This window comes from Trichosurus vulpecula, chromosome 8 (genome assembly GCF_011100635.1).
Source record: "Trichosurus vulpecula isolate mTriVul1 chromosome 8, mTriVul1.pri, whole genome shotgun sequence".
Lineage (NCBI taxonomy): Eukaryota > Metazoa > Chordata > Mammalia > Diprotodontia > Phalangeridae > Trichosurus > Trichosurus vulpecula.
Genome location: NC_050580.1, coordinates 123,491,297 through 123,505,754, shown reverse-complemented (window position 1 = coordinate 123,505,754; position 14,458 = coordinate 123,491,297). Strand labels below are relative to the sequence as shown.

At 39.4% G+C, this 14,458-nt stretch overlaps 1 protein-coding gene across 1 annotated transcript in view; it reads left to right on the top strand.

The window, feature by feature from the left end:
- The window catches only part of WDR93 (WD repeat domain 93), a 46,897-nt gene that overhangs the window by 13,428 nt on the left and 19,011 nt on the right, over positions 1-14,458 (top strand). Inside the window, exons 9-11 of the mRNA XM_036736566.1 lie at positions 2,215-2,285; positions 6,537-6,665; positions 8,566-8,697. Of these exons, the coding sequence (XP_036592461.1) occupies positions 2,215-2,285; positions 6,537-6,665; positions 8,566-8,697 (332 nt within the window). The remainder of the gene's footprint in view (positions 1-2,214; positions 2,286-6,536; positions 6,666-8,565; positions 8,698-14,458) is intronic.

Here is a 14,458-nt window from a genome sequence, read left to right as displayed (position 1 = left end):
ATTGGGACTAGATATGGAATCTACCTTGGCTGGAGTGTAAAGAGTATTAGTGGGGCTATCATGGAATAATGTTAGAAAAACAGATGAGAGCCAAATTTTGCCTTGAATATAAAGCTAAGGTGCATATATGCGTCTGACAGATAATGGGGAACCACTGAAGGTCTTTGCTTTAGGTCTTGAGAGTGATATGGTTAGACCCGTGCTTTAGGAAAACGATTCTAGGAACAATGTGAAGAGTGGCTTAGAGGAGCCCTGCCAGACCACCTGTTCTCTGCCCTGGGCCACTGTCAAGGAGGGACACCAGAAGGGCAACTGTTACCACTGCAGATGGAGAGTATTAAAACCACAGTCAACAAGGGATTCAAGTAACTATTTCTAACTAAGTGCTGGAGATAGAAAAAAAAGGTAAAAGATAGTCCCTGCTCTCAAGGAGCTCGAAGTCTAATGGGAGACACAACATGGCAAAAATCTATGTACAAAAAAGCTAGGGTAAAATGGAAGTATTCGACAGAGGGAAGGCATTAGCATTAAGGAAAATCAGGAAAGGCTTCTTGCAGAAGGTAAGACTTTAGTTGAGACTTGAAGGAAGCCAGAGAATCTTGGGGTAGAGAAGAGAAGAGGGAAGAGAAGAGAGAGAGTTTCAGGCATGGGGAGTAGCCAATGAAAATGCCTGGAGTCAGGAGATGGAATGTCTAGTATGAGGAACAGCAAGGAGGCCAGTGTCACTAGATTGTAGAATATGTGGAGATGAGTAAATTGTAATGAGACTGGAAAGGTATGAAGAGGCCAGGTTGTGAAGGGCTTTAAAAGCCAAATAGAGAATTTTATATTTTATCCTGGAGGTAATAGGGAGCCACTGACATTTGTCGAATGGGATTTGGGGAAGGGAGAAGGGTTAGAACTGGTTAGACCTGCACTTGAGGGACATCATTTTGATAGTTGAGTAGAGGGTGACCTGCAGTGGGAAGAGACTTGAGGCAGTGCAGTCATCTATGCATGTGATGGTGAGAGCCTGCACCAGGTTGGTGTTACTGTCACAGGAGAAAAGGGGGTGTAGATATGATAGAATTTGTAAAGATGATAAGATATCAGGAAGGTGCTGACCAGCATTGGTAGAAGGAATTTTTACAGGATGTGGGGGTATGCCACCCTGCTTGGAGGAGGGTGACTATGGTTAATGGATCTCTTGGGCTTGGGAGTTCTGACCTACAGTGGGCTAAGCAAATCTGGCATTAATATAGTGACCCCTAGGGACCACCAAGTTGTCTAAGGACAGTTGGCCTGGCCCAGAGTGGAAATGGATCAGATCAAAGTTCCTGTGCTATTTGTAGTGGCATTGGCCTAGGAATGGTTCCTCTTCTTCCAGACTGGCTGGGAAAGGGCCATATTAAGTACTTAAAAGTTTATTGACTGACTTTCTGTGTTTCTGTAACTACAACTAGGATGGGACCAATGATTTAGGCTAAGGAGGGGGCCAGAGTTCTCCCCTGAGGCCTTATTCATTAACCATCGTCTCATCAAGTAAAGATCTCAAAGTACTTTCCAATGCCATCTAGCAATTAAACACCACTAAATTCATGTTGAAATGAAGTCACTGGTCCATACCAAAACAAATAAACAAAAGAAATTTCATGTTATAGTTAAAGAAATTTAGGCCAATATCTTGGCTAAGGTCATTTGGCATATCTTTGACAGAAAACTCTCCTACTACTCAAACAACTAGATCACAAGATCACTTTAATTTTCATATTTGAAATGAAATCCTTCCATGCTACTATAATAAACACCTTGAATTTGAATTTTTTTCCCTGATATATTCAGGATGTCAACCCACAGAGCTGAGCCATAATTAAGATTGCAAGTGTCTCCTGAATTGGAACAAGAATGAGTTTGGATTAATCCAAAGGAGAAAAAGATGTTTCAAAATCAATTCCTTCTGTAATGTAGGCATTCTTTCTAAGGGTGTAGAGACCTTCTCTGCAAAAGGGAATACCTTTTGGCATCATTTCTGGCCTTCAATATGGGTGACTGACAGCTCATAAATTTCCCTGTCATCCCCATGGTACACCATATAATTTGCTTAACCCTCAAGTCCCTTGATAGAGCCTTGAAGTCTCTCCCATTCATCATCCACCCCTATGCCTAAACAAGAAGGTCCTGTCCTTGCCAGGCAGTCTTCCATAGCTCATTGCTGATTATCTGTTTCTCTCCTAGTGTTGCAAAGTTCCATTTTCTCTTCCCTGGACATACACTTATGTGGCCAACTGAAACCAAGGTTCCCTCAGGTAAAGTGGGTGATTATTTTGTAGAAGTTACTACTTTGAGGAATCACTAAAGCAAGTCACTGAAAAGAGATTTTACATTTGTAGCCCTACCATCTTGGCTGAATATTGCAAGTGCTTTCCTATCTTGAAAAGGAGAGGAGGTAGAGCACCAGCCCTGGAGTGAGGAGGACCTGAGTTCAAATCCAGCCTCAGATACTTGATACCTTTACTAGCTGTGTGACCTTGGGCAAGTTACTTAACCCCAATTGTCCAGCCTTCCCCACTAAATAACAAACAAAAAAAACACAAGTTGACTTCAGTCAGCAGCTTCTAAAGCTAGATTGTGATGCATATTCTAAAAGTGTGGATTCTACTTTAGAAAATGATTAAATACTTGATAAAGAATTTTCCTTGAGGGCTCATTTTTGGTGAAAGAAGAGGTATGAGGGGATAGTGACTCTGAGAAGAACCTTGCTTTCGATGTTCTCTCTGGTGGTTTAGAGGCTATGTAGCAATCATCTTGTGTTCTCAAGGCTGTATGAACTTGTATTAGAGTGTTGAGCGTCAAATGTCAGGTCCTCTCACAGCTTCTGCCATTAAATGCCATCCGCTACTCAAACTCTGCCAACATTGGTTTCAGATACTTGAGATCTTCCAAGCTTTCCTTTTTTAAAAATAAGAATATTCATTCATTCATTTATTTTTGTTTATGTTTTGATGTAGGTAGCATTTTTCATCATAAGTCCTTTGTAGTTGATATGAATGATCATATTACTCAGACTAGCTTAGTCATTCACAGTTACTCTCCAAACAGTGTTGCTGTTACTGTATACGATGTTCTCTGGGTTCTGCTCATTTCACTCTGGTCCCTCCTTGTTTTCTAAAACCAATCTGCTGGTCATTTCTTACTGCACAGTAGTGTTCTGTCACAATAATATGCCACAACTTATTCAGTCATTTCCCCAATTGATGGATATCCCCTCAATTTCCATTTCTTTGCCACCACAAAGGAAGCTGCTATCAACATTTTAAAACACATAGGTTCTTTTCCTTTCTCCCCACCCCGCCCCCCCCCCATCACCTTGGGAAACAAACAGTTTTGTAACTCTTTGGGTATAATATCAAGTTGTTCTCTAAAATGGTTAAATCCGTTCACAATTCTACCAACAGTGTATTAGTGTCCCAATTTTTCCACATCCCTTCCAGCATTGTCATTTTCCCCTTCTATCATTTTAGCCAATCTTATAAGTGTGGAACAGTATCTCAAAGTTGTTTTAATTTGCATTTCTCTAATAAAAAATGATTTAGAGCATTTTAAATGACTACATATAGCTTTAATTTCTTCTTCTAAAAACTGCCTTTTCATATCCTTTGACCATCTATCAATTGGGGAATGACTCATATTCTTTTAAATTTGACTCAGTTCTCTATATATTTTGAGATATGAGGCCTTTATATAAGAAACTGGTTATAAAATTTTTTCCCAATTTTCTGCTTTCCTTCTAATCTTGGCTATATTGGTTTTATTTGTACAGATCTTTTTTAATTTAATGTAATCAGAATTATCCATTTTTTCATCCCATAATGCTATCTCTTATTTATTGGTAAATTCTCTTATCCATAAATCTAATAGGTAATATGTTCCATGCTTCTCTAATTTACTTATGATTTCTATCTTTATGTCTAGGTCATGTATCCATTTTGACCTTATTTTAGTAAATAGTGTAAGTTATTGGTTTATACCTAGTTTCTGCCAGATTGCCTTCCAGTTTTCCCAGCAATTTTCACCAAATAGTGAGTTCTTATTCCAAAAGCTTAGAGCTTTGTGTTTATCGAACATAAGATTACTATTATTATTTACTACTGTGTATTGTATACCTACTGTATTCCACTGATCCACCATTCTGTTTCTTAGCCAGTACCAGATAAATATTTCTCCAATTATTTAAATCTGACTTTATTTGTATAAAGCTCAAGCTCTACCAACATTGGTTTCAGATGCTCAAGATGTTCCAAGTTTTCCTTTTCAGGTTGATCCCCATCAGTTCCTGCTGTTGCTGATCAGTGCTACATAAGGATTTCATTGAGAAGCACAGCTTATAAATCGTAAAGGTTTATTGACTAAGTTCACCTTTGTTTATTGTATTCCGTAAAAGGTGGAAGTGATCGTCTTTACCTTCTACTGTTCAAGAATGAGCTCCCTATTCAGGAATGAATACCTTGTGATAGACACTCCACTTTTTGGGACCAAAACCACAGAATTAACATAATTATTCTACAGCTGCTGATTAGATAAATAGAGTTACATGTAATTTATCCATAATTCTAAAACACTCTACTGGTTGGTTAGCGTAACAATTATGTACATATCTGTGTACCTGCTTTTTGATAGAATATTTCATGTTTCCCACCCATAAAAAGATGAATATATGTAGCCTGGGCAGGGCATGGTACAATACTGACTTAACCTGTTCTACTTGGTCTTTCTCATTTGTTCTTTTATTTATTTATTTATTCTTGACCCCATCATGTACTTGTATCACTAATGAACTACCAACTGTTTTGGAGGTTCCCTTCTCAAGTTAACCCTTTGTCCATCTTAACAACAAGACTGTGCCTTTTTCCAAAATCTTGCCTCAGTGCCTCCATAAAAGAAAGCAAGCATCTCTCATTGTCTCTTTGGTGCAAGAAGAAAAAGGAATGAGGCTTCAGAGCTTGAGATTCAGCATTAGGTCTCACAGAGAGATATGCTGTCATAGTAGTACATTACCATGCGCTATGTTTTCCAAACCTAGAAAGGGATGTAAATTCCAGAGATAAGGGCCAAATTGAAAACATTCAAATGCTTTTTTGGTTTTGTTTCTCCTTTCTCATGATTTATTCCATTGGTTATAATTCTTCTTTACAACTGTACTATTACGTAATTAAGTTCAATGTGAAGGTATATGTGTTTTAACAATCCGGCTAGCAGCTTCTGTGAGGGTGTAAGATCCACCCACAGCCGGCACCCAGAAAGCTGCTGGCATGCCGGGAAAGCACAGGTTCTTTTTATCTGCTTAACCAAGGAAAGCATGGTGAAGGGGTTGACAAGCTTACTTTAATCCAGCATACAGACAGCATTCAGTTAGTTCAGGGGAAAAAGCCAGCACCCTAGTTCAGGGGAGCATACAGACAGCATTCAGTTAGTTCAGGGGAAAAAGACCAGCACCCTGAACTTCAGAACATTCATTTAGTTCGGGGGAAAAAACCAGCACCCTGAACTTCAGAACAAAATACAAACAAATTACAAATATCAACAGACAGACCCAATACAATTCATAGTTACCAACATCTAGGTTCAGCCCGAGAGCTCGGATCAAGGGCTGGCCCAGAGTCACGCTCACCACTGCTGCTGCTCCAACCGAAAAGGGATCTTCAAGCTGTCTTCTCCCCTCTTATAGAGTTTTTGACATCATCAAGCGCCTGAATGACCAGAGCCAATTGGTTCTTGAGTTGGCCCCTCCCCCTGGGACCCTGGGAGGTTCACATCCACGTAAACCAGGTTAACACCCAATAGAGCATGGCTCTGGAGTTAACACCTCCCCTTAGCCAGCCCCATGAATCGTCACAAAGAGGCAGACCTAAACCCATGTGGTCTAAAAGCCTCTGCTGTCCCAGACATGTAAACTAGGCCCTCCCCAGAGTTAGCCCTAACAGGGGCCCAGCACCCAGCAAGGCTCAATGAGATAAACTGAGTCACTCAAAGAAAACAAAGGCCATTTTGCCTACTGACACAACATTTAGAACCTACATTGGATTACATGCTGTCTTGGGGGAGGGAGAGAAAATTTGGAACCCAAAAACTTGTGGAACTGAGTGTTGTAAACTAAAAATAAAAAATTCATAAAAAACATTCAAATGAAAATATTTTGAGAAAAATTAATCATATATATACATACATACATATATACATACATATATATATATATATATATATATATATATATATATATATATCCCTTGGGAATTACATAGTGGGAAGGCGCGAGAGCAATATAAAGTACAGTAATGACTAACAAAGTAAACACCAAGGTCAACATACTCCACCAGCGAGAGTTCACACTTGTGTACCCAAGATACCACCTGGCTCATCTTTATAAGCAGGATAGGTAGTATTTGTTAGAATGAGCTACTACTGATTTTAAATAAAGGTACCAACTTATCTGCCATGCAGGTAAATGAGAGCCAGCTTTACATCTTTGTCTAATACCTTTTCTCATCTTCATTTCTCAGATGTGGCCTGTGCTCTGGGTATACACTGGCCTGGAAATCATAATTTCTTCCTCTATTCACTTGTCCTACCTCCAAGAGACAAAGAGAAAGAGAAGGAGAAAGAGAAAGAGAAAGAGAAAGAGAGAATCGGTATGATAATTTGCTGCCGAGAGGAAACTTCCTTAAATCTAAATTAATTTCTCCTTGAATTTCAGTGGCTCATTAGAAGTTTAACTTCCAGTATTTCCTAGAAGGGTTTTAGGAACTGTTCCTATGTGGGGCCACCTATGGGTAGAGCTGGGTAGAGCATGTTCTAGAAATATGGAATGGCTTGGTCCCTGAATCATCATGAATTAAAAATCATCTATTAAAGGGCTACTATATATAGTGAGCAGGGAATACAGAAGCCAGTGAGACAATCAGTTGCCCTTGAGAAAGTTACATTCTGATAAGAAAATATTACACATGGGTATGCGGGGTATTCAAGGAGGACTAGCACCTTGGTGTGAGGGCTTGCTGAGCCTTTTTCAGGGCTGCTCCTCCACCTTTGGTGTCCACCTATCACCCAACTCTCACTGGTGGCTCCAAGAAGCTGCAACCCACTGGTGATTTTGGGGGAATGTCTACCCAAAGCATATGAAGAATTCACCTAGCAGAATGGATAGATGAGAACAGTTTGTTCCAACAGCCACAAAGGTGGCTGAAGCAGGCAAGGTGGAGCACTTAGAGCTTGGTTAGACATCAAAGATGCCAAAGCCATCCACTGCATCCCGGGCCATCACCAGTCATCTTGATGTTTTTCTTGCCACTTCGATGACTGGAAGAGAGACTGAGGCTCACAACTTTGTACAACTCTGCCTCATGTAAATCAAATTGATATGCAAGTAAAGATATCACCCATGATGTCAGTGGTCTCCTTTGAAAATATAGGACAAACAACAACAACACATGGGGAATGGTGGTCAGAGAAGAGAATGTTGATCTGGGGAGTCACAGGGATTATGAGTAGAGCCATAGGGCAGCTGATTGTCACCCTTTTCAGGAAAAGTGGGTTGATTTAATTTTTTTAATTTTTTTATTTTCAGAGACAGGGAGTTAGGTGGGGCATTACATTTGTATATCAAGGTAAATAGCAAAATGCCTAAAGAAGGCCCTGGTTTCCTGGTAGATGATTGGATAGGATGTAAAGCCTCATCTGGGATAGTGTAGTTAGGTGGATTTTCACTCATTGACCAATCAGGACAGCTCAGCTCTCAGGCAGAATTCCAAAGCTGAGTAGATTAACCCCCTAGGAAGTGAGTACGATTTGTTCTCTGGACCTAAGTGGGTCAGTGGCAGGACAGATGGCAAAATGCCAACTAGGCCCTGGTTTCCAGGTGGATGGCAGGATGAGATGCTTCTTGAAGCTAAGACCACTCAACAAGGTTGGTTCACAGAATCCTTTTCTTCTTGTGACATCTCTTGCACTAGTCAATGGAGATTCTTCTAAAGAAGCTCTTCCATTCCTTCCATCTATTTGGAAGGCACAAGAGGTGTGGGTACTGGACCAAGTCTCCTTGGAAATGACCAACAAAAAGCAGGATGATTCTTGAGAGATTATCAGAGCAAATGAGCTGTGAAAGATGCCCAAACTTTTTTTATGGGTTTTTTTTTGTTGTTGTTTTTTTTTTTGAGGGGAGAAGGCAGGGCAATTGAGGTCAAGTGACTTGCCCAAGGTCACACAGCTAGTAAGTGTGTCAAGTGTCTGAGGCCAGATTTGAACTCAGGTCATCCTGACTCCAGGGCTGGTGCTCCACTCACTGCGCCACCTAGCCGCCCCAAGATGCCCAAACTTTTGATAACTTTATTCTCATCAGATCCCTACTGCCCGTATCACTTGGTATCTACTTTTTCATTACTTCTAGTTAATACTCCTAGTTAGGGACCATGTGTTTGAGTTGCCTAGATTCAGAACGAGTTCTGGAATGTTGAATATTTAAAATTTAACATACAAGGACTGAAAAATGTTGGTAAGGGAGATTTGAAGTAAATGGAGCATCTCTTCCATTAGACCCTGATCAGAAGCCTGATGGAGTGTGGCCAGTTGCAGCACCAATTACCAACTCAGCCATCAGCCCCTGCACATCTTACCTATTGCTGGCTTGTGATGATGGAGTAATTACATTGTGGGATAGAGCTCATGGTGAGTTTTCCATTTGCTTATTTTCATCCTATTACCTAAGTAAGCAGCCTCTGTCTTAGTCTCTGAATGATATTTTTAATGGTGACATGTGAGAAGGTCTCAAAATAAAAAGATCTGAGTATTCTTAAAAATTACAGAAAGCTTCTGAGTGCTAGCTCACTGATGGAAGGTGACCTCTATTAAGGTCACAAGTTCATAGATTTATAGGTAGAAGGGGGACCTCAGGCCTAGAGAGTAAAGTGACCTGTCTAAGACCACACAGGTAGTAAGTAATAGAAACAAAATTGGAACTGAGGTCTTCTGATTCTAAATCCAACCTTCTTTCCACAATATCTGTTTCTTGTTGCTACCATCCTGAGCCAATCAAGTTATCCCACCATTCATTTATTTATCTTTATTCAGCAAATATTTATTAAATACTTACTATATGGAAGTAATTGGAAAAATAAAACATTATTTAAAATAGAATACATGCCTTTAGCGTTGTCTTGATAAAAATAATATTCTTACATCCCCCTCTCATTGGAGAAGGGAGTGACTACAGGAAAGCAGTGTCAATTAAGCTTTCAGTCATAATTTTTTATAAATCTTGCTTAACCATTGTCATCTGTTTTAAGGGAATGGGCAGTGGATTCAGAAATGCTTAGGACATATTAAAAATGGGACATCAGTGTATGAAAGGGGAGGAAGAAGACTCAATTACCATAAAATAAAAGTAGTGTTCTCTAATAATTCTGCCATCTTCAAAAGAGTTATTTCTAGTCCCCTCCTACTCCCAAAGGCTAGCAAAATACCATCATTTGTTACCCTCCCAATCCATGTGATGCTTAATCATCCCCATCCTTAACCCCTACTTCCTTTCTTTTATCTTTATCCTCTTCAACTCCATATCCTATTTCCTCTCTGCCTGCGCCTGAAATTTTTTCTCTGTAATTTCTATTCCTAAACTAACAGATTTTCCTCCATTTTGTATTTTTTCTTCTTATGCTCCTTCTACTTCGCTTACTCATAGAGATCTGTCTTCCACAAAATGATACCACATCCCTGGCCATCCTCAATAGTGCTTTCTTTCACGCCTTTCCTCATTCATCACACTGCTCCTGAAGAGAGCATTAGAATATTCCTTCTTGTTTTTCCCTTGGATTCCATCACTCAGCTATCTCTCCCCCTTTGAAGTTCACCCTGTTAGGTTTGGGGCAACTATGTGGTGCAGTAGATAGAGTGATAGACTTGGAACTAACAAGACCTGAATTCAAATCCTAGCACAGATACTTACTGGCTGTTTGACCCTTGACAAGTCCCTTTACCCCTGTCTGCCTCATTCTCCTCATCTGTAAAATGGAGATAATAGCACCTACTTCATAGAGTTGTTGTGAATATCAAATGAAATAATATATGTAAAGGACTTTACATATCTTATATCACTATAGCATAGAATGTGAATGGGATGAGTTTACCCATAAAATGGAAACTGATAGCAGATTTAAAATTTTGAATTCAACAATATGTTGCTTTGAGGAAATACTATAAAATGAGAGATACATACAAACATAAAATAAAGGTCAGGAGTGAAATTTATTATGTAGAAAGCAGGAGTAGTAATCATAATCTCAGACAAAGTAAAAGCTAAAATACCTGTAATCAAAAGAGAAAATTTGGGAAGCTACACTATGTGTCAGCAATATTATTCAATATTGTTTTAGATCATTTAAAATAACTAGACAGTATAAAATACCTGAGAGTATGCTTGCCAGAACAGACACAGGATCTATATGAACATACATAAAACACTTTTTTTATACAAAGTTAGATCTAAATAATTGAAGTAATATTTATTTTTTCATGGGAAATAAAGCCAATATAATAAAAAAATGACAATTTTACCTAACTAATCTATTTATTTAATGCCATCCAAATTAAATTACTAAAAAAAAATCTCACTGAGTGAGAAAAAAATAACAAAATTCATTTGGAAGAACAAAAAGTCAGGAACTTCAGAGAAACCAATGGGAAAAGATGTAAGGGAAGCAGATTCAGTGGTGTCAGACCTTAAACTAGATTATAAGGTGAGAGCATTGTTGAAGTATAATATGGATAATTTTGATTATTTTAAATTAAAATTTTCTTGTATAAATAAAACCTATGCAGCCAAGAATAGAAGGAATGCAGAAAATTGGGAGAAAACTTTCATAGACAGGCTGTCTCCCAGATAGGATGTGGTTGGGTTGGAATATTAGTGTGGTGTAGGGAATGATGAGCTGGTTGATTTAGAAAAACATGGAAAGACTTGGACCTATGAAGGAAGATGCTCTCCACCCTCAGAGAAACAGAGGACAAGTAGAAATAAGCATAGTAGAGTCATACACACACACACACACACACACACACACATACATATATATATATACACATATGTGCGTGTGTGTGTGCATGAGTATATATGTGTGCATATATACATGTATGTTTATAGATGTGTGTATACGTATATGTGTGTATAAACGTGTGTATATGTAGATACATACACACACACACACACACATATATATACACACACACACACATATATATATATATCTGTCTTCCAGCTTAATTATAGCCTTCGGTGGGGGGGGACAGGTGGGGGAGGAGAAAAAAATAAAGTGAAAAGTGCACAGCAGAAAATAAAAGAAAACCTTTAAGAAAGCAAAGAAAAGCTGGGCACCTTTGAAGACAATGTGTAGTATTTATTATATTGGTTTTCTTGAAATGGAAATGTATTGTTTTATATTGAATCTTCTGAGCACATGGCAATGTTTTTTTCTTTTCTCATTTTGTCTTTTAAGTTTAAAATAAATTTTTAAAAAATAACCATTATATCACTATGTCAGTGTTAACTGTTAATAAAATTTCTCTCTCAGTTCAGTTTATGGTGGCTTTTATCAAAGGTCCTCCAACGTCCTCCTTCTTAAATGTAATTTTATTTTACTTTTTAAAATGAACAGTGGTTTATTTTCTCTCTCTGATCCCCTCCACATAAAAAAAAAGAGAGAGAAAAGCCCTTGTGACAAACACGCATAATTAAATATAACAAATTCCCATATAGACCAATGTTTCATTTTGAATCATGAGTCTGTCACCTCTCTATCAAGAAGCAGATTGCATGTTTCATCTTTGTCCTTTGGGATTGGTCCATGTTGTGTTGATCAGAGTTCTTGTGGCTTTCTATTGCTGTATAAATTGTTTTCCTAGTTCTGCTCCCTTCATTCTGCATTAATTCATACAAATCTTTCCAGGTTTCTCTGAAACACTTCCTTTTGGCATTTCTTATGACACACTAGTATTATTCCATTACAATTCACATCCCACAGTTTGTTCCACCATTCTCCAATAGATGGTTACCCCCTTAGTTTTCTATGGTTTTCTATTTAAAAAAAAAAACTTCTATAAATACTTTTGTATATTTGAGTCCTTTTCCTCTTTCTATGGGGTATATACCTAGTATTGGTATCACTGGATCAAAGGGTCTACACAGTTTAGTTATTTTTTGGGTGCTTAGTTCCCAACTGCTTTCCAGAATGCCTGGATTAATGCATAGCTCCCCAAAAGTTCAATAATGTGCCTGTTTTCCCACAGTCCCTCGAACATTTGTCATTTTCTGTTTTTGTCAACTTTTCTGTTCTGTTGAGTGTGAAGTGGAACCTTAGAGTTGCTTTAATTTACATTTCCTTAATTGTTGGTTATTTGGAACATTTTTTCATATACTTGGTTGTTGATAGGTTGGATTTTGTCCTTTGAAAGCTGCCATATATCACTCGAGGAGCAGTCTCCATTCTCAAGAAGTTCAGTACCTGACTCACTGTCTTCCTCTCCTCTCAATTCCTACCATTATACTAGAGGATGTCAACATAAAGGTCGATACTCCCTCAAACACCTTAACCTCTCAGTTCCTTATTCTTCTCCTATGCCATACACGGAGATAACCGCAACCTAGACCTCATCATCACCCACAGATGTTCCACTCCTGTGATTAAAAATATTGGTATTGAATGGGAGGCGGAGCCAAGATGGCGGCTGGTAAGCACGGACTAGAGTGAGCTCCGTACCCGAGTCCCTCCAAAAACCTATAAAAAATGGCTCTGAACCAATTCTAGAACGGCAGAACCCACAGAACAGCAGAGGGAAGCAGGGCTCCAGCCCAGGACAGCCTGGATGGTCTCTGGGTGAGGTCTATTCCACACAGAGCTGGGAGCTGGGAACGGAGTGGAGCAGAGCCCAGCCTAAGCGGCGTGAACCATCCAGAACAGAAGCTGGGCGGAGGGGGCCCTAGCACCCTGAATATGTGAGCTGCGGCAGTTACCAGACCCCTCGACCCACAAACACCAAAGACTGCGGAGAAGGTTAGTAGGAAAAGCTGCTGGAGTGGAAGGAGTTCACGGGTCGGCTTCCAGCCCCGGGGGCAACGGAGGTGGGGCAGCTACAGCTGTTGTTACTTCCGGCTGGCTCCAGGCCCACCTGGTGGGAGGAATTAAGTGGCGGATCAGAGCAGGAGTGCAACAGCCTGCTGAAGATCTAAGCCCAGTCTGGACTGGGGGTCCTTGGGGAAGGAGGAGTGTGGCTCTGACAGAGCTGGCACCTCCCCCCCAAACATAGAACATAGAACTCGTTAGTCTACAAGCAGTCATACCCCACTGAAAAACTCAAGGGTCAAGTTAGTTGGTTGGGAATATGGCCAGGCAGCGAAAACGTGCCCAGATTCAGTCTCAGACTTTGGATTCTTTCTTTGGTGACAAAGAAGACCAAAACATACAGCCTAAAGAAGACAACAAAGTCATAGAGCCTACAACAAAAGCCTCCAAGAAAAACATGAACTGGTCCCAGGCCATAGAAGAACTCAAAAAGGATTTGGAAAAGCAAATTAGAGAAGTAGAGGAAAAATTGGGAAGAGAAATGAGAAGGATGCAAGAAAACCATGAAAAACAAGTCAATGACTTGCTAAAGGAGACCCAAAAAAATACTGAAAAATACACTGAAGAAAACAACACCTTAAAAAACAGACTAACTCAAATGGCAAAAGAGCTCCAAAAAGCCAATGAGGAGAAGAATGCCTTGAAAGGCAGAATTAGCCAAATGGAAAAGGAGATCCAAAAGATCACTGAAGAAAATACTACTTTAAAAATTAGACTGGAGCAAGTGGAAGCTAGTGACTTTATGAGTAATCAGGATATTATAAAACAGAACCAAAGGAATGAAAAAATGGAAGACAATGTGAACTATCTCCTTGGAAAAACCACTGACCTGGAAAATAGATCCGGGAGAGATAATTTAAAAATTATTGGACTACCTGAAAGCCATGATCAAAAAAAGAGCCTAGATACCATCTTTCAAGAAATTATCAAGGAGAACTGCCCTGATATTCCAGAGCCACAGGGCAAAATAGAAATTGAAAGAATCCATCGATCGCCTCCTCAAATAGATCCCAAAAAGAAATCTCCTAGGAATATTGTTGCCAAATTCCAGAGCTCCCAGATCAAGGAGAAAATACTGCAAGCAGCCAGAAAGAAACAATTTGAGTATTGTGGAAACCCGATCAGAATAACCCAAGATCTGGCAGCTTCTACATTAAGAGATCGAAGGGCTTGGAATGCGATATTCCGGAGGTCAATGGAGCTAGGATTAAAACCTAGAATCACCTACCCAGCAAAACTGAGTATCATGTTCCAAGGCAAAATATGGATTTTCAATAAAATTGAGGACTTTCAAGCTTTCTCAGTGAAAAGACCAG